The 21,909-nt window shown below is 26.8% G+C and overlaps 1 protein-coding gene across 2 annotated transcripts in view; it reads left to right on the top strand.

The window, feature by feature from the left end:
• The window catches only part of LOC101238783 (doublecortin domain-containing protein 1), a 76,030-nt gene that overhangs the window by 24,875 nt on the left and 29,246 nt on the right, over positions 1-21,909 (top strand). The window contains exons 7-18 of one of the 2 annotated variants that reach the window (XM_065790196.1): positions 663-749; positions 1,742-1,908; positions 2,377-2,448; positions 2,721-3,177; positions 5,879-6,237; positions 8,365-8,554; positions 8,659-8,974; positions 14,279-14,384; positions 18,162-18,258; positions 19,054-19,136; positions 20,071-20,099; positions 20,182-20,221. In XM_065790196.1, the coding sequence (XP_065646268.1) occupies positions 665-749; positions 1,742-1,908; positions 2,377-2,448; positions 2,721-3,177; positions 5,879-6,237; positions 8,365-8,554; positions 8,659-8,974; positions 14,279-14,384; positions 18,162-18,258; positions 19,054-19,136; positions 20,071-20,099; positions 20,182-20,221 (2,001 nt within the window). In that variant the 5' untranslated portion in view covers positions 663-664. Of the gene's footprint in view, positions 1-655; positions 750-1,741; positions 1,909-2,376; positions 2,449-2,720; positions 3,178-5,878; positions 6,238-8,364; positions 8,555-8,658; positions 8,975-14,278; positions 14,385-18,161; positions 18,259-19,053; positions 19,137-20,070; positions 20,100-20,181; positions 20,222-21,909 lie in introns of both variants that reach the window. The other variant, XM_065790195.1, reaches the window with a different exon arrangement.

The raw sequence follows: 21,909 nt of genomic DNA, 5'->3' as shown, positions 1-21,909 counted from the left end.
TTTTGTATGGTGCGATAATTTTAGCCATGGTTGCCTTTAATGAAAAAGCGGATTGATATTGACTTGTTTACTCATAGACCATTGTTTTATCATTTGTTTAGTATGACTAGAGCGTGAGTTACTGTTCACCTAATCCCTGAGTCCTAAAATTTTCATCCTCCTACAAAATAGTCTTTACATTCATTTATGATTCTCACCCAATGACATCATCTACAATCTACTTCTATTTTCACATCTCCCAGATCTATGTGACTGGACGGCTCCGTTGGTCACTTTTTGCGACCATTATGTCGCATAAACAAACTAATTTATTCTTTGTGGCTGGTGAGCCCCGACTTCTTCCAATGTACACTACAACGACAAAACGGACATTAGGCTATCCCGCTGGATGTTGTTATGGCGCTCAATAACCTAATGGCTACGCTAACACTCACGCACACGTTCATTCGGAAGCTCCACAATGCACGTCGGATCAGCGCCAATATCACCAATTATCTTTTGCTCTGTCAACAGTTTTATTTTTCTTCTTCTCTGAACATAAAAAAACGAACAAAAATCATCTCCATCAATTGAACATAAATCATTTGCGTAGAAAGAAGAAAACTTTTAGAGAGAACTTTTAAAAAATATATATTTTTTAATAAGCTTTTTTTAGTTTTTAGATATGTGTACTACAAGGTTGGGATTGACTTCTGGTGCAAGATACTTATTTAATTGGAATGGAGAAATAGTTGAAGATTTATCACAAGGTTGCTTATTTATAAATAGTTAAAATCAAATTAGAATTATAAATAAAAGTTAAAAAACATAAATAAAAATTAAAATTTAAAATAAATACTTAAAATAAATTTTAAGAATTTTTTGTGATTTAAAATTTAATTTAAAATTGAAAGCTGATAATCAATTTGAAGTTATATATATATATATATATATATATATATATATATATATATATATATATATATATATATATATATATATATATATATTTATATATATGTAAATTATGTTAGTGTATTTTACAAATAGAGTGTTCAATGTTCTTAAAGAACAGAGCAATAATAAATTAGTAAAAAACACTTATCTGACTTTTATCTTCTACTTGAAGTTTCACCATTGCTGGATCATCAGGAAGAGTTCTATTTTTAGTTTTATCTAGAGTTTTATTTTGAACTCTTCCTGATGATCCAACAATGGTAAAACTTCAAGTAGAAGATAAAAGTTAGATAAGTGTTTTTTACTAATTTATTTTATATATATATATATATATATATATATATATATATATATATATATATATATATATATATATATATATATATATATATATATATATATATATATTATATTTCTATTTATTGCTTTGTGATGTTTATCTGAATCTTCTTTGATCTTTCTAAAAATGATTTAAAATAAAAGGATGATGAAGGATGATATTTTGTCTATAATTATGAAATTTATAGAAATGTTTTTTTTTTTCATTTTTAATGTTGCATATGTTGTTGCATGGGTTGTCCTGTATAATATTTATTAAATAATACATATTATAAATATTTGTTTTCTTATTTTTATATATATTTTTTTAACAATCTCAAAACCTCAAAAAATATTTAGAAACTAAATGTTGGGTTTTTAGAACCAACAATTTGTTTGGATGCCGGGGAGGGAGGAGTTGCTATTCTTAGTTACTAATGATTACCAAATGATTGATTTTTTTTTATATATTAATACTGTTTTTTAGTTCCATCTTTACCAAAAATATTGCAACCAACATCAGGAATAGTTTTAGGACCTATATGGGTGACTAAAGGTGAAATGTTTAGTGCAAAAGGCCCCCTTGATTTTATGTCTTTAATGGTAGCAAATACAAGAGAAAGGCTATCGTTATCAAAAGGATTAATGGAAGATGTATAATTTTCATTTTTTATTTTTCATATTTTTGTTTGATTTAACTTTTTTGGGGTTATGTATTTTTATTTTCTACATGTTATTTTTGTTGATGTTTTTTAATGCATCTTATATATAAATTATCAAAGTAAATACAGTACAATTACAATATTCTTAATGTAAACAAATAAGTACAGTTCAAATACTTTATTATTGTATTATTTATAATTAACTTACATTTATTATTTAAGTAATAATAAATAAAGAGTACTCATTATTTATTTGTTTATCATTTACTTAAAATAAATGAAAAATGTAAGTTCAATAACCTTTTTAGAATAATCAAAGTATATGTAATATCATAAACACACACACACACACACACACACACACACACACACACACACACACACACACACACACACACACACACACACACACACACATATTAATTATTAAATTTTTTTTTTTTTATTGTACCAATAAAAGTGTGCTGAAATTCTACATGATGAGTGTTGTCGTGGATTTGTAAATCAAGAAGTTGAAAAACAACTCAAAGAGGTTTGTTTGACAGATTGAGGTTTGTTTGACTTATAGAGGTTTGACTGATATCCTATGAATAGCAATAGTAGTAGCATGTACTTTAAAAAAAAAAAAAAAATTAATAGCTTAACTGACTTCTCTACATCCTTACAAAATTTGAAACTGCCTTTACCCACAACAAGAACAAAATCCAAATTTAATATTTATCGTATTTGTTTATCATGTTTGTTTAATATTATTTAACTTATTTAATTTATATTTCTAAAAATTAATTTCATATTTTATAACAGGAAGTTGAAGTTGTTGAAGAGTTAGAGAGAGTTCTTCAAATGTTACTACAAATATTAGCCACAATAAAAACTCTGCATGCAGAAGAAAGTGAGGTTTCTCCATCAGCTCACAAATTTCAGCACATTTCTGAAATAAGTTCAGATAACCGTTTAATAAATGGTTTGCAATGTTTCAGAATATTTATTTATCCTAATGGTCAAAAGTGCGAAGAAAAACTAGTAGTAAATATTCGCGAATTATTAAAAGGTACCAAGACAAAAGTTGAAGAAATGCAGCGATTTTTCGATTTTGTTAACAGCAACTCAAATGTTATAAAAATGTTTGAAATGGACATTCGTATGGTGTCAGTGAAGCGGGCTTTTCTCATTGGTGGAGAAGAAATTACATCTTTGAGTATGTTATCACAAGATGCAAAAGTTTGGTTAACTTTGGGAGAAGATTTTATACCAATCCAGTGTAAGTCTTTTTTAATATATTACAATAAAACACTTTCTAAATTTTATAAGAGCAAATCATTTTTAACAAATTTCTGGATAATTTTTAAGTTTATTTAGGTTTGATCAGTTCTTCATTATATTAGGTATAATACTTTTTTTTTAATAATTTTTTATAATACATATAAAAGTTTTGCTTTTAAAATGAAATAAATGTAAATAAGAACTTAAAAGCATTACTTAATAATCCTATAATTTTTATCATAGATTTATAGAATTATATAAATAAATCCAATACCCTACTTTTTATTAATAAGGCCAACATCCTACTTTTTTATTAATAAGGCCAACATCCTACTTTTTGCATAAGTGAAGTAGAGTTCAGTGTCATAGGGCAAAAATTAGAAATAATAAGTTTGTTTACTAAATTTTGTTGTAAAAGACAAACATAAAAATATTTATAAGTAAAGAAACCTTATTTTTTTTTTTTTATTGTTTGTTTTTTATTTAATCTTATTTTATTTAAATAGGACAAAAAGCAATATGGCGTTAGTAGTTTTTTTTTAATATCTTTTTGTTAAAACTTCTTCTAATGTTTATTTAACATAAAAATACAACATGTCTTGGCATCTATTGGAATCTCATTGAATGTATGACGGAAGTGTATCATTTATAAAACTAATAATTTATAAAAATTTGAGTATTATTAACTATTTTTAAATCTTGTTCTTAACTTTAATTTTTAACACATTTTTCATATCAATTGCATTTACCAAATAATTATTTTCTATTCTCATTTCCCAATCTTTTATTTATTCTAGTCTTTAAAGGTATGATAATATTATGTTGGTAGGATATTTCAATAACCTACAGAGTCTTTGTAAAATATTGATTGGTGCAGTTAAAGCATCTGAAAGAATTGGGTAGAACTTAAATAATGAGGAGAGAACGAGGGAAGGGTTTTTGCTATTAGCTGTATAAAATGTGTTCCTCTAAATGGTCTTTACATGCTGAGGTAATAGCTTGCAAGAGATCTTTACCTGGTTCCTTGATTATTCTTGTTAGATTTTCTACTTGATTTTATGGTTTATCTAAATTTATAAGCTTGAGGTAAACTGTACAAATTAGGCAGCGATAGGGTGCAAAATGTCTGTTGCTGTTTCATCCACTAATTATAAAGAGTAAATAGACAAAAAAATTTTGCCTTATTTTCTTATTACTATAAAATAAAACTTCACACCAATTAAACATACCAAGCAAACTTAAGGGACAGCATTTTTATTGTTTTATAATCTAGGTGGTCTCTGAGCTCACATCATCTGGTTTATTTCAAAAAGAAAAACTTCAAAGAGATAAGAATAAAAAATAATCTTTCTGTGATAAATACAATAGAAATATAATAATTAGGTAAATAATCAAAATAGATAATTTATATGTAATATGGCTAAAAATTTACATATGGTATGTGTGGTACAAACTGAATAGTTTACAAATTAACACTAAATATATGATTTTAATACTTCATAAACATTCTAAACATCATTGTTCTAAACTTCATTGTATCACTTCTACTCAAAAGATCAAAATCTTTGACAATCATCAAACTAACTGAAGTTTAACTCATTATTAAGTTTATACATATAATAGTGGTACATAAATTATGCATAGGCATTGTATATTATTATATATCATAGATATTATATGTATTCATATAACATAATATAGTTGAAAGAAATATTTCAGACACATTTTACATAGTATAGAAAAGTTAAATAAATTGATAAAAATTGCCTAAAATGCCAACTTGATGAGTCATCTACACTTCATCTTTTAGGATTAACTATTACTTTCGATCTTTCTTGGAAACCATAAATCAAATTGATTGCAAAATTAGCATCTGCTAAGGTTGCATCTCTTTATTGTGCTTGCCTCTTTCTCACTCAGGATTCTATTCTTCATCTCTATAAATCTCAAATCAGTCCTTGTATGGATGTCCTTGGATACTGTTGCCATATCTGGGCCTTGTTGGGAATAAGGGAAGATGTTTAATTATATTTTTTTAGAATATTATGAAATTAATTATAATTAAAAGGTTTGTGTACATTTCAAACTAGTAAGCGACCGGGGCCAGGGCTGGGGCTAGGTTTGATAATACATAGCCATTACCAGGGCCAGGTTTATGATCAGGGCTGCATTAATATTGATAGATCCTATAAAAATGTTATCTTTAATTAAAATTTATGATATGAATTTTATTTAAAAACAACATTTTATAGGATCCATCAATTTTAATGCAGCCCCGGCCAGGTTTATGACCGGGGTTGCATTTATATTGATAGATCCTATAAAAGTATTGTTTTTAATTATAACTCATATCATAAATTTCAATTAAAAATAACATTTTTATAGGATCTATCAATATTAATGCAGCACTGATCGTAAACTCATCCCCGGTCGCAGCTATGTGTTATCAAACCTGGCCCCGGCCATAGCTCCGGTCGTTTACTATTTCAAACATATTTTTTGTATTTAAATGCATCCTGCAAATAATTTTCTTATATATACTTATATATACAGTAAGTAATGTATTATATATGCTTTAAATAATTTTTATAAGAAATTTTTTTTCTCTTTCATTTATCATTCCACTTTTTTAATGTAGTTTAGTAGATGCTTTTTTATTGACCAACAATAATATGAATAATGATTTAATATTGTTTTAGATTCGATACTATCAATATCCCCTGAAAAAGTGATTTTTAAAAACCTATGGGGAATGAATAAAATACTTCAAAAAGAAGATTGGACAGGAAATAGTTTTACAAAACCTAAATTTTGGCAAGTTTTATCATCAATCCCTGACCAATGTCAAATTGAGGATGTCGAACTTTCTTCATTCGATGAAAAATTAGCTTTTTTGAAAAAATCATATGAAACTAGAATTAGGGAAGTAAATACATTCTTACAATTTAAAAAAGATTCATCATTGGTTTTATATCCACAATTAAAATTATTGGTTAAAGGTTTAAACCATGAAATCAATATGTGGGGAGAAAAAATTGACCAATGGTTGATAACAAAGGTTTCTTTTCTTTATTATGACAAATTTTAAAAACAGTTAAAATAGCTCACACATGCACAAACACACACATACACACACACATGCACAAACACACTTACACACACATACACACATATTAATCAGTTGTTGTCATGTCTCAAGATATTTTCGACTTATAGATACTTTTTCATATCTTGGTCTGTGTTTTAGTTTTTTCGTGGTTTGTGTTTTAGTTTTGTTATGTTTTGTGTTTTAGTTTTGTCTTAGACTGTGGACTTTGAGTTTTGTCTAGGTCTAGATTTGTTACTGTAAATTTTAAATTACTACAAAGTTTAATGAGGGATGTGAATAATTAAAAAAAAAAAGGTTGTAATTACCACTAAAGTTGTTGTTGTTGCTAAAGCTGTTGCTTATCTTGTTGCTTATGTTATTGCACGTGTTGTTTCACATGTTGTTGCACGTGGTCTTCATTATATTGTAGTTGCTGCTGCTATTGTTGCAGCTGACCTTGCTATATATTAACTATGAAATTTAATTACATTTAATAAACTAAAAAATTTAAAAGTTTTTTTGTGTTTGTTTAACAAAATTATAAATTTAGAACAATGAAAAACAATAAATAAAAAGATAAAATTATAAAGTTTTCATAAAGAGTTGCTCAGTGCTTCTTTACTAAAGAGAAAATAAATTTCAATCTCTTGATGCTATAGGTGTGTGTATAATATGTGTGTGTAAAAAAATACAATTCAGTTAAACTAAAAGCATTAATAAAAAATGTTCTAATGTCAATCTGTCTCAGCTTTGAAGTTATGACAATATTTATGAGCAGTTATCTATGATAAAGCTTTCTACTCTTTTGTAAACTGTATCTATATATATCTGCAAGGTAAGTGTACTACATTGAAACAGCAAAGTGATTTTTGATTTGCCTATGACATAAAATAACAATAATTTTATCACGCTAGTGCCATTCCTAAATTTTGCTGTATTCTTTTCTATAAGACTCAATGAAAAGGTTTTTTTTATCGAGCTTTCAATTATTATTGAAAGTTGAGCAGGAATTCAAAAGTAGTTCAAGTTATGGGAGGTTCAAGTTACTGGGAGGTTCAAGTTACTGGGATGTTCAAGTTATGGGAGGTTCAAGTTACTGGGAGGTTCAAGTTATAGGAGGTTCAAGTTATGGGAGGTTCAAGTTATGAGAGGTTCAAGTTATGGGAGGTTCAAGTTATGGGAGGTTCAAGTTACTGGGAGTTTCAACTTGTTTATTGTTTAGATAAAAATAATTTATGTTTCAGATTTTGAACCTCAAAAAATACTTTCATATAAAAAAAATTATAGTTAAAAGAAACTATATATTATAAATATTTTATATACATAAAATGTTTTATAGTAATAAAGAAACAGTTACAATGATCAAGCTTAAATATTTTCAGATAATAGACAAAATAATTATTAAATACCTTCAGATAATATACAAATTAATTATTAACCATAGTTTATAAAAACAACAGTTCACTGCACTCTTTTATAGGCATTTCAATTATACAACATACTAAAAAGATTAAATAAACTAATTAAAAAACTATAAATAATGAAAAAAAAAGCCATGCTTTAGTTAAAAAAATAAGCCATACTTTAGTTTAAAAAAATGAGCCATACTTTAGTTAAAAAAAAATAAGCCATACTTTAGTTAAAAAAAAATAAGCCATACTTTAGTTAAAAAAAATAAGCCATACTTTAGTTAAAAAAATAAGCCATACTTTAGTTAAAAAAAATAAGCCATACTTTAGTTAAAAAAATAAGCCATACTTTAGTATGGCTTATATAAAAAATTATATAAAAAAAATTTTAAAAACTTAAATAAGTCATACTTTAGTTACACAAATAAGTTACATAACAAGAAGTATCAAAGCAATATTTAGTTCAACCTAGAGCAGCCAATGAAAACACAGCTTTTATAATCCAGGTTTTTCAGACAAAAAAGAGTGTAATGAAAAAAAAACTAGACAAAAATTGCCGTTATAAATATATACAAGTATTTTTTACTTGAATGCGTAATGTTCTTATACTATCTACATATAATACCATCTTTATATATTGTTCAAGATATTACTTTACAGATATTGCTCAAGCTTACTTTATTTTCAGGATGGGCACATTTGTAACAGAAGTTTTTCAAACCTTTTGTTAGGAATCTCAGATAACAGTATTCGTTTTTTGTTAAATGATAAAGAAGACTCAGAAATGTTAGATGGAGCCGCTGTTATGTTATTTGAAAAATCTAGTAATATGCACATGAAATGGACATTTACAAAAGATGGCTACATCCAATTTTTGGGTCTGCATTTTATATATATATCCTTTAAGCACAAAGAATAAACCTTCTGATCTTTTATAGAATAGTTTCTTTTATAGTAATTATTTAACTTTAAAATTATTTAGAAAATCCGGGTTATGTTTTAACTGCAGTCAATGGTTTTGAATTGGAACAAAACTCATGTGATAGTGACCAATCAAATCCTGTTATAAGTTGGGAAATTAATAACTACAATCAAAATATAGTAGTAATGGAAAAAAACAATCTTCAGAAGAGTAATCTAAATAATTCTACAGATGAACTTCCTGACCATTATGATGGAGATGATAAAATGGAGATGAATAAAACAATGATTATAAGCGAAAGATATGATGGAGAAAAGATCACTCTTGTTGTTTTGCCTAGATTTCCTGTTCATCATTTTCTTGCTTCTAAACAAAGGTATGGAAAATGTCAAATGTTTATTTGATATTCTTAAAATGTTGTGATTTTAATTACAAAATTTAAATTAAAATATTATTAGACTTTATTAGTACATGGTTATGGAGATGATAAAATATGATGCATATGATTTATTCAATGCGGTATTTTAAATATAGTATAAATTATAGGAATAGTTATTTTATAATAGGGTGTCCCAAAACACTCATGAAAATTTCTTTTTTTAAATTGCTGATACAGTCACTCCTAAAAGTTTCTTTATGGTCCCATTATAACACCTAATTTTTTTTAGATTATTTAAATAATATTTAGGGGTCCTAAGTGCGTTCTACGTCTCTAATTTGGACAAGTTTGGATAAATTTTTAGAGATCAGTCTTTGATCCTACGATAATTTGTTTATCAAATCTAGAAAGTTCTTTATATGTAGAATCTAGAAATATATAACTTTTGTGTACATGGAAATTTGCTTTCAAGGACAAATAATGCCAAAATCAAACAAAAATTATGAATTTTTAACTTCTTCGGTCAGACTAGGTACTAGGTATATTTTATGATACCTACTAATAAATTGAAATATAGAAAATACATTGGCATCAGTTCTTAGTTGTAAAATGTTTTAATTTTGTTTCCATAATTCTTTAGTCTTGTCCAAAAAATTGTCACGATTGCACTTTAAAGTCATGTCTGTGCTTCTCGACAACTTGCAGAAGATATTGTTTTTTGTTGTTCATCTTTTGTTATAGTGGCATTGAAATTTTGTATGAGGGCAACACCATGTTTGGCACAGTCACTGACACAGGCCAAGTTTTTTTTATCTCACATGCGATCTGATAAGATTGGCTTTTATTCCATTCTTTTACAGGCAAGACAAGAAAACTATCGTCAAATTGCGTCAGTTTTGAAGAAACTTCTAGAAATGGTTAATTCCGATATTGAATGAGGAAGTGACTTGACCAAATGCAATCCTTGATCATCTTTGATTTCTGATACAAGTTTTGCTTTTTCTTCACAGGATAGATGTTGAGAAAACACAGAGAGTGTTGCAAGCTCTTGGCTCAAGTACCAAGAATGCCGGACCATCATTTTCAGACCTTCTGTCTGCAAATCAAGGTTGTCATACTCATGGAGCCTATGAATCAGAAGAATGTCATTGACTGGTTCATCAGCAAACATTCAACATGAAAACCAAGACTGAAGTTATATTAAGACTACAAATCTGTTGAATCGTTGTATACCTTGCAATTCTGGAGCTGTTAGCTTTATTAGATATTCGTTACCATCAAAGAGCAATTCGATCTTCATTGTGTAAATTTCCTTTGCCATCCAACATTCTCTATTAAGGGCACCAGGTTTTCGAATTCGAACAGCTGCTACTGTAAAATTGTTCAAACCAATCATGGAAGCCGCAAGTTGAAGAAATTCTTTGTAGTCAATCTCGAGGATTACCGAAGCTTTAGTTGACAGTGAAGTAGTTTTCTTTAAATTTATTAAATATCCAAATTTCCAGTCCAGTGAATGGACCAAGATACACTCCATATGCATCTGACAGTAACACCTCGAATATTTGATGGCGACAAGCCAACCATAGCAAGTTTCGATCAATGGCTGACTTCAAAAGTGTGCTGGCCCCATCAAGTTGACCTGTATTTGAGGCCATTGTATCAAAGCACACTCCGATCACTAGTGAATCTATCTGCCATGACTTCAAAAGTTCCAAAACTGCCTCCATTGCTGCCTTTCCTGACCCAAAAGACATCTTTGGCACACCCAGAAGTTTGATGCTTCCATCAACAAGAGAAAAGATATCAAAACTGGCAATCTATCCACTCGTTCTGTGTCTACTCCAGCGATATCAGGCAGACGCTTGCCATCCCAGTGCACAACAGATTTGCTGGCTCGAAAGTGTTCCTTGATCTGTTCTGAAGTTTCTTGGCAAAACAGCTGTTTTGACAGTGAATGGTACTTTTTAAAAGAACTGTGGAAGATGTCGAGCCCCCTATTTCATTGAGCAGAGATGCCTTGACCATTGTTGATGTGTGAATGCTTGTGTTTGTCCTTTTTAATACTGCTGATACTTTTGGATTCAGCACAGACAATTTAGACTTTTTATTGCTACTTGTTCTTAGAGTTTTAGACTTGAAAATGAATTCATCAGCAGATTCTTGTTGCTCTTCATCAGAGAAACTGGCACTTGACTAGCCTGACTGAAGTGATTTGGCTGATTCCATTATATTGACATTTTAATCATCACATTCTTCAGCTGCAGCTGCATTTAGAAACTGCTGAACTGATGAAGCTGCTGTTTGCTTGAGTAATCCCCGCACTGTACTCAGCTGATGGTTTTTCATGGTAAAAAGTTTTTTTGTCAACAAGCCCAATGCATCCGATTCTCGACTCTTGCTGCAATTTGAGAAATGCGATTTGACAGTCTTCTTCATTCGAATTAGCATGACTAATATCAAACAAATTGTCAAGTTTCTTGCTATATTCTTTTTGATTTTGGAGATCTTTTGCATTGTTTTTTGACCTGTGTTTCATTAATCCAACATGCTAGTTATTCAAATCTTTAATTTTCTGAACTATATCTGGTTTATGTCTTATCGGAAGTCTAGATTTCATTCAGAGTGGCAACACTTGATCATATACTTTCTGTGCACTTTCAGCCGCTGTTAATTTTTGCTTCTAGTGATAGAATACAAAGTTTCTCATAACATCACAACCAGAAGGTAGGCGTGCCCCTGTTATCTTGTCACAGGGATGTCCAATCAGCTAAATTATATCACTACTTCAAGTCGAGGTCAGTATTATTCAGTTATCTGTTATATATATGTTATATATTATTATATAACTGTATCATAAATTGTCTTATTAGACAACATACAATGTTATCATGTGTGACTTCTTTTGTGAACACTGAGTTTACTAGATCAGAAAAATAAAAATTTTACAGACCTAATAGGCTAATAATATTGATTGTCACTAGATACTTCCTGAGATTTTTACAACCCTAGTAAATTGATATTGTCTTTTCATCAACAAAACTAGTAATAATCTATTAATATACAGAAAAATCTATTTTTTAACTTACTCTGTTTGATTTTAACAAGTTTGTCCAAGTTGATAATTATAGTTATCATATGATTTGGAAAAATAAATAGACAAATTTTTCACATTTCAAAAAAAATGTTTACTGCCAACAGCAGACTGCATACATGTCACATGACCAACAAAAAATATTCTAGGAATGATTTAGCGTTTAATATTATTTACCAGCTCTTCACTTTTATTATTAACAGAACTCGTTAACCAATGGTGTCACAAAATATCATTATTATTGAAATAATGTACAATTGTACATACAATACATATTATGTAAATTTATTAGCATCATAAAATACAACATAGAATTTAAAAATTCATGATTTTGCTTGATTTTGACATTGTTTGTCCTTGAAAGCAAATTTCTATGTACACAAAAGTTATATATTTCTAGATTCTACAAATAAAAAACTTTCTAGATTAGATAAACAAATTATCATAGGATTAAAGGCTGATCTCTAAAAATTTATCCAAATTTGTCCAAATTGGAGATGTAGAACACAATTTACTGCGATATTTTAGAACTTCATGACCCTTGGGGAACCCCTAAGTATTATTTAAATGAGATTTAAAAAAATTTGGTGTTATTATGGGACCATAAAAAAACTTTTAGGAGGGACTGCATCAGCAATTTAATAAAAAATTTTTTGGGACAACCTATTTTATAATAATACAGGCCTTGTTACGAGATTTCGCTGTGTAACGAAAACACGTAACGCATATCTAAGTAACTTAACTTTTTTGTTAGAAGTTATATTGCGTCACTCGCGTCTTTTCAAGTACCGCATTGTAATTAAAGTTATTTTGTTAACGCGTTAAAAATCATACAAACAGTTTTTTTTCTCTCACTATAACAAAAGTTACAAATAAAATCGTTCGTATTTGAAAAATCAGTTTTATTATTTTTTTCAAATAAAAACTAAATTTTATTTTGAAAAAATTATTTTCTTATAATTTTACAGTTTGGTTATTTTATTAACTGTTAATAAATTTTTTCTTATTTATTTTGTGGACTCTTTTTAATAATATTTTTAAACAATAAAGAGTTTTTTTTTATTATTTATCAGTTACCGATTACATATTGGGGATCATAATTTATTTTCATAAATTAAACGAACATCATTAAAACTTTACGTTATTGAATTATCAATAAACAAAATATCTTATTAATAAAATATTTACATCAAATAAATCATGCAATTTTTAAACTATTATGACAAAAAATAATTTTATATTTAAAAGGAATTTATATATTTAATTCCTTAAGATAAAACTTAAAACAATTTATTTATTTTAGCTAATTTTTAACAACAACAAAAAAAATTATTAAACAAACTGTTTCTTTAACAAAAAATCTATTAGTTTACAATTGCGGTTAAATGCTTTTACCTACGACTTTATTTCTTCTGAATAAACGTCACGTTAATGACATCAAAAGATAATTTAAAATATTCTAAAAGATAAAAGTTTTTGTGTAGCACAAAACTGTTGAACGCTTAAGCAAATGCGAGCTTAACAAGGCCTGATAATATAATTATATATCAAATTATAATAAAATATAATTTCAAATTTCAAAACTTAATGAAAATTAATAAATAAAATGTTAGGCCTTCTCAGGAGACGTGTGCAATCGCACTCCTTATATGACCACACATACAATTTATTTGTTTTATTTGCTTTGTAGATATTTTATTTTTTCTAGTTTAATTTTTTATTCATTTTATCATTCGTTAGGATTTTTTTTTTTTTTGTTTTCATATCTCTTTCCAGTTTATAGTTTGTTCATTTTTAATTTTAGTTTAAGTTTAAATTTGTTTATTCAGAGCATTTTTTAAATGTGCTAACTTAAAACAATGAAGAAGCTAAGGCTAAGTTTTCAAAAATAAAATTGAAACTTTGGTCATAAAAGGCATGCAACCGCACACATCTATATATATATTATAGTACATATAGATGCATGCGATTGCAATCTTTATATAACCATGCATACAATTTTTTTAAAAATTTTTACAAATATATCCAATTGATAATTATTGGATATTTTTTGCCAATCTGTTTTAGGGTACTTTATGTTTACCAATTGGTTAGTTTTCAAAAAAATATACAGTAAAATCTTTTATATATATTTATATACCTATATATATACTTTTTTATATTTTTAGTTTCACATTTATAGATAATTGTCAGAATATGTGTTTTTATAGATGGGCTATAAAGAATGAACAAACTCAAGAATTGGGGAAATTAAGTAAAAAGTGGGAACGTCAAAATCTTTGTTGGCCAGTTAATGAATCAGAAGAATATATTGCGGTATGTACTTTTATTTGATCAGAAAAATTTTTATCATGCACTTAAATTCACATACTTTAAATTAAAATACACACTTAAAGTACTTAACTTAAAATAAATTTATCTAATAATAATAATTTATTTAATAAAAATATATCTAAGTGGAATAGCAAAGGCTGATGCACAATTCTTTAAAATAGCTGAATGTAAATTATCAACACCATTTGATTTGTTATCTTTTAAGTTTTTTAATCTTAGATAGACATCTTCATATGTAAAATCTTCATTTGTCATAATGAATGTTTCAGTAGTTCTTAAATTAAAAGAATGCAGTGGACCATCATCTTCTTTCACAAATGCAACTTGAAAATTATTGTTTAAGATATCGGCAATATCTTTTGAATTTTGAGTGGTTATACCATTTTCTACCTTTAATGCTTTTATAGTATCTTTGACTGCTTGTTGATTGTTCAACATTTGAAATTAGATCAGATATTAGTTCAAAATTGGAATTAGCAAACATAAATCTTTGCTTACTTTTATTGTCACGGATTGCTTTATCAGACAAGATGAAACTGAAACATATTATAAGATGGCCTCTGGTTATATTTCCTAGAACACATTTTGAATCTATTTCGTTAACACTCGCTGACTGAGTTGTAAAGATTAAATCTAAGGTACTCCCAAGTTGTTCACCTGACAGCTGGAAAGTTGGTATGTTAATATGCTGATAAAGAAAATTATCATTTAAAATATCTGTAAATTTATATTTCCATTCTCATTTGAAATTATATCAACACAGCCATTTGACCAGTTGATTGATGGGAAATTGAAGTCGCCCATGATAAGTAAGTCTTTGAACTTATTTTTGTCTATATATTTGCGTGCCAGGCCAAAAACCACATCAAAATCTGCTATATCCAAAAAATTATTTGGCCTGTAGATACATCCAAGTAAATACTTGTCATTATCAAAATAAACAACTGCCCACACTTTTTCTAGTTTACAGGGATTTAGAACAGCATCATTTAGTTGATAGAAGTCTAATGAGTTGTCTATATATAAACAAACACCACTGCCTTTTCGTCCGTCTGATCTGTTTTTTCTGTACAGATGGTAACCTTCAATGTTTACAACTGAATCACTTTTAAACCATGTCTCAGTCACAGAAATTACATTTGGTTTGTATTGTTCAATTACCACTTTAAACTCATTTAACTTGTTATCAATAGAGGTAGCATTTAGGTATAAACATGACAGCTTTTTAATTTCATTGCAATCTGACACTGAATTATGTATAAAATTATTGATCTGATTTCTTTTTGAATTTGATGATTTTATTGCCACAGATGCCATACCAAAAGGGGTCATTGTCCGGTCTTGCTTGATTCATTTTATTTCTTTCAGTTCTGAGGTTAAAATCTTGGAGTCTCTGAGCCTCAGTCAAATCTGGAGAAGTAATGTCGCACATAAAGATAAATATCTTTATGTGGGACAATACTTCTCAATTTTTTAGCTGATGCTAATATTGTGTTGCCAAGAATATCCTCAGCTAATTCAACAAGAGTTGGACCTGGTTTATTAGTTTTAGATCTCAGCCATCTAACAAATTTTGTTATTACATTCTCTTGATTTATGAGCTTAAAAATTTCATTTACTTTTGACGTGTCTTCTTTTGATTTCATTTCTATGCTTTCTTTAGTTGATTTGGCCACTCCATAAATAATGACATTTTTTACTCTTCTTTTTCTTTCGTCTAACTCATTAATAGCTACATTTGTTACCATCAGCTGCTCTGTAGGCTTTTTTTTTTTATATACCCTGTTTGACAATAAGCGACCAGTCACTGATCGACTTGCTTGACTCAGCTGCTTTATTTCTGTCTTCAGATTTTTAATGTTTTCGTCATTTTCAGTTTTTGTAGTTTCTAGTTTTATCACGCGTTCAAAGAGTTCCAAAAAAGCATTAGAAAGCTGTCTACACCAATTATGAATGTCTTTAGTTGTTTGAGAGTGTGAGCCAGCACCCAATATTGGCCAATTGTCCTGTTTAAGAAAATCTAAATTCATTCCTTAACTGATATTGTCTACTCTCTTGATTAGAGGGCTACCACCCTGAATAACAGTGGATTACCTCTTGTTGATTTTTTTTTTATCTTGTACAATAATTGTTAAAAAAAACAACACAATAATTTTTAATTCTCAAAAACCAATTTGTCATCAAGCTTAAGTTTTACATATTTTGTGATTTGAAAATTTTTGTTGGTGACCAATTTGAGAAAGGTAATATCTGAGGTGGTGGCTGGTGAATAATGAGGTGTTAGGTGAATAAGGAGGAGTTTGATAAATAAGGAGGTGTTGGGTTTGAATAAGTAGGTGTTAGGTGAATAAGGAGGTGTTGGGTGAATAAGGGGGTTTGAATTTAAAAAAAGATTATTAAAAAAATTTTTTTAGTTAAAAATTTAAACTAAATAAAAAAAATTACTTAACTATTTTGAGGAATTTTTAAAACTTTTAAAATATTAATAATTACTAAAAGTTTTATTATAAGATTTAATTACTTCTTTTCGTATCAGCTTTAATGATTGCACCTAGAGTAATCCAAAAGATCCTTTTTACCTGAGTTAAAAACTTCCTCATTCTTTTGACCTCTGAAAAAATTTTTTTTGTCTTGTTTGTTTGTTTTTTAATTTCCAGGTCATGGATCTTTATTAAAATCTGAATCTGGTTAACACAATCATTTTTAAGTTATAATAACAATGTTAGTGACAAACTTAGTTTAATATAAAAATTAAATTTATTTAACATATTTTTCTTTTGTTAAATATAGTCCTGAATTGTACACATCTAGTGTACTGTTTAGAATTAGTCTATATATAAATTTGCTTTGCACAAAATTTTAAAATTAAATTACAATTAAAAGTTTTACTTAAATTAACATTATTTATTTCTCACATTTTATATAAAATTTAAAATTGCCTTTGCTTAAAAGTTTTTTGAAAAATTACAGAATTTTTCAATTTTATATTATTTAATTATTTTAAATTTGTATTACTTTGACAATTATTTGGGGGTCATTTTAGCAAAATCAAAAATAATTTTTATATAGAAATTTTTCTACAAATATTTAAATATTTATAATATGAATATTATTTTTATTATTGTTATTTTTCTAACTGGCAGTTATTGTTAAGTTTTTATAACTTATAATAGCTCATAAATATTTACGGGGTCATTCTAGACAAATCAGCAAGCAGGTCAACCTATGTTTTCTATTTTTCTTGTTTTCACATATAATAAGCACTTATTTTTTGCAAAGTGCATAGAAATCAGAAAAAATCACTTATATTTAAAATTTTTAAAATCACATATATTTTTAATTAAAAAAATTTTTTTTTTTTAAGTTTTACATAAAACTATTTACATATTTTAATTAATTACATTACCATACATTTTGATTTGTTTCTTCCAGCTGAGAACTAACTCTAGATAAAAAAAATTGCATTATTTTTGAGATATAGCCCAATTGTGCTAAGAATGGGCTTAAAAAGAATAAAGAAATTTAAAGACCATTGAGGCACTTGAGCCTCAAAGTGATCAAAATTCAGAGAAAAAAAAATTGTACTAGTTTAAACTGTTTTACTAAAATTACTAAAAATTTACTAATTTTTTTTTCTGACCTAATGCTGACAACTAACAATTTGAGGTCGCCAATTTAATGCCAATCTCATTTTTTCTAATTTTGAGGGTTGTATATATATGTTTCTATGTAAATGTAAATATATGTGTGTACATACAGGATATATTAGAAGGTTTCCTTGTGTATGATGTTCCACAACTTCGATGGAAGAGTTTTGAGAAAAAGAGTGATCTGTTCAGGGTTGCAACTCGAACTGGTTTGTAAAAAATCTTAAACTTAATATTTCTGTGTTTTTAATTTAATTTTAACATAAAGTACACTTATAAGTAATATATATATATATATATATATATATATATATATATATATATATATATATATATATATATATATATATATATATATATATATATGTATATATATATACACACAATATGTCTTCTTCGTTTAGCCAGCGCTTTCGCGATTAAGTCTTCGCGCTTGCTCACATGCCTGCAAAAACTTGGCAAGTGCTTGCCAAAAATATAAAAGCGTTATGTTATAAATTGCAACAAATAATTTTTTTTGTTCATTTGTTCAACTTTTATGAAAAAAACCTTTTTTTTAAATTATTTTATCTAGTATTTATTTAAAGCATTCTTTTTTTCTCTTTTAATTTAAATAGCAGAAAAAAATGAATTTTTTAAATCGCGTAGGCGTAGTATTATATATATATATATATATATATATATATATATATATATATATATATATATATATATATATATGTATATATATATATATATATATATATATATATATATATGTATATATATATATATATATATATATATATATATATATATATATATATATATATATATATATATATATATATATATATATATATATATATATATTTATATGTATTTATGTGTGCATTATTATGCATTATTATATGTATGTATATTATCATGTGTGCTTAATAATAGTATAGTTTCATTTTATTCAAAAGTTCTGTATCAGGTAAAATATTAAAATTAATTATTATTAGTTTTTATATTTTATTAAGTGAAACCTATAAAAATTCAGTTGTTGCGGAACGGTGAAGAAAAATCTCAAGCAGTATCTGTTTTTTGTCCTGAAGCCAGAATTGTAAGTATATTATATATATATATATATATATATATATATATATATATATATATATATATATATATATATATATATATATATATATATATATATATATACACACACACACATATATATACACATATATATATATACACATATATATATACACACTCACACACACACACACACACACACACATATATATATATATATATACACACACATATGTGTGTGTATGTATTTATATATATATATATATATTTATATAAATATATATACATATATATATATATATATATATATATATATATATATATATTATATATATATATATATATATATATATATATTATTTATATTTAAATGATAAGAAGTTACATCATTTTTGGTTATATATTTATTTTTTTACTGTAATATTTTGGGTACTATCGTAAAAGCTATTATCAAATCGAAAAAAACTTTTTATAAAATTAAAACAAAAAGGAGGTCATTGTAACATAGCAGGTGCATAATTGTTTAGTTTAACAAAAAATGGTCTTCAATGACATGTCATCACTAAACTACTATTATAAATTCACAAGATGCAGCCATTCAGTATACTATTGAATACCAAAATTATCAAAATCTATTAAATTTTTTATGTGTTTGTATTTCCACCAATCATTTACTTCATAAATGCAAATTGTCAAGACATTGTTATTTGCTGTTTAAAAAAAAAAAAAAGCTCCTCAATTTCAAAATTTGGCGCCGAAATATTGTATATTACACACAACTTATATATAAACACATACACACTAACACACACATTAATGCACACTTAGATTAGCGATTTTTTTGTTCCAATATTTATATATATAATATATATGCAATAATTATACACATCCCTAGAAGGCATTTATTGTTTATTATACTTTTTAATATTTCTTTTATCTATTTTTTTCTCTTTTAACAGGGTAAGTCAAATCAGTCGTTCCAGAAAGGGTATGTTATATTTTTTCCTTTTTTATTTTTTTAATTTTTTTGATAAGTTTTTATTATTTGAACTGTGATTTTATATTTTTAGAAATGGATTTTCAGGAATTTTAAATATTGGTTTTACCAAGGTATTGCTTATATAAAAAATTTTTAGTTTTATTTTATCAAAGTTGTGATATTATTATTAGGCAGTGGTCAAATTTAAATCATATGAGTATATCTTAGTGCCATCAATGATTATAATATTGGTAACTGTAAAAAATCAAGTCATTTTGGCCAGTTAAATCTTTTCTATAGAGAGTGTTGAAACAAAAACAAATTTTTAAAAACATTTTTTTTTCTCACATTTTTGTGAAGACAGTCATGATATTAATTATTTAATGAAAATTAAATTATAGAATGTTTAAAGCGGAGTTGTTAGTCTTTGGCCTTGGCTTTGGCTTTGGCCTTGCCAAAGTTGCCAGAGTTAGTAACTCTGGTTTGAAACAAATTTTTACATCTATCTAGATGTGTTTTTTTTATGTTAATTTGTTTTACAGAACATGATTGAGATTTTTTGTTTTGACAATATTACTAGAAAGATAACTATCTTAAGATTATGAACTTTTCCATAGCAATATTTAAGTCATTTTATATTAAAGTTTTCATTCTCTTAGAGATGTTTTCTTCACCATGTTTTGAAATTTTAATCTTCACTATGTCTTCTGCCTTATATACAATTTTTAAATTCTTTGTTTTGTGCAACCCTTAATTTTGTGAAATGTTTTTTTTACATTTTACAATTTTTTTAAAATATATTTTTTACTGTATATTTTAATTTATAGTAGACTACTTAAAATAAAACATAAAATACTTAAAAAATGTCACATGATTAAAATATTGTTAAAAAAAAAAGTTTGTTAGTAATTTACCATTTATACAAGATTCATGCAGAGTTTTGATTTAAATCTTAATTTACTTAATTTACTAATTTAAATTATTTTATCTTACTTGAAATAAGTTGCTAACAAAAAGGGAATTACATGTAGACACCATGTAAAAAAAGGAATTGCACGAAGACACCATGTTAAAAAGGGGAGTTGCATGTAAGCACATGTTAAAGAATTCTAAAAAATCTAAATAGAAAAAAAAAGTAACTAGAAAATAGACAGAAAAAAAGGCAACTAGACTAAAACTGGCACTAGATACAAAAGAGTCTACAAATTCTTTAAAACCTCATCCAATATCTGGGCAAACATGTTAACGCTTTCTAAAGGAAAAAACTATAAGAATTTGAACAACATCTTTGTAGCAGAGGAAATGCAATATGTTTTTTTAATATGAACACAAATTCAATTAATTTTACAGGTCAATAAATTCTTTATAAAAAAACACATTTCTCAAAGGTAACTATAAATGTCTTGGCCAGCTGACAGTAATTTACTTTAGGCATTTAGGCAGATTTTTTATTGGATTTAAATGCATTGTTTTTGCCTTCTGCCATCTTTTGACTTTCATCATCTTCCAAGATTTTTTACTTAAGTAATTTATAATCCTGTACTTTGCTTTCTTAGACTCCAGCTCATATCTTTTTACAAACAACATATGGAAAACTAAAAATATAAAAAACTTGATAAAAAATAAAAAACTTTTATGAAAGGACATATTTAGTACCATAACTAGTGAACAGTTCTCCATAGCTAGCAGAGGAACTAACTAGAGGAACTGTTGTCTGAAGTTAGAGAAAGTGTTGATAAAAATTTATTTCTGACTCTCAGAGATATATTGGGAAGCCAAAAGTTCCAGAGCAATACAAAGATGCAAATGCTAATCTGGC

Source organism: Hydra vulgaris, chromosome 02, assembly GCF_038396675.1.
Source record: "Hydra vulgaris chromosome 02, alternate assembly HydraT2T_AEP".
NCBI lineage: Eukaryota > Metazoa > Cnidaria > Hydrozoa > Anthoathecata > Hydridae > Hydra > Hydra vulgaris.
The sequence above is the reverse complement of the archived record's forward strand: the minus strand, read 5'-3'. Positions and strand labels throughout refer to the sequence as shown.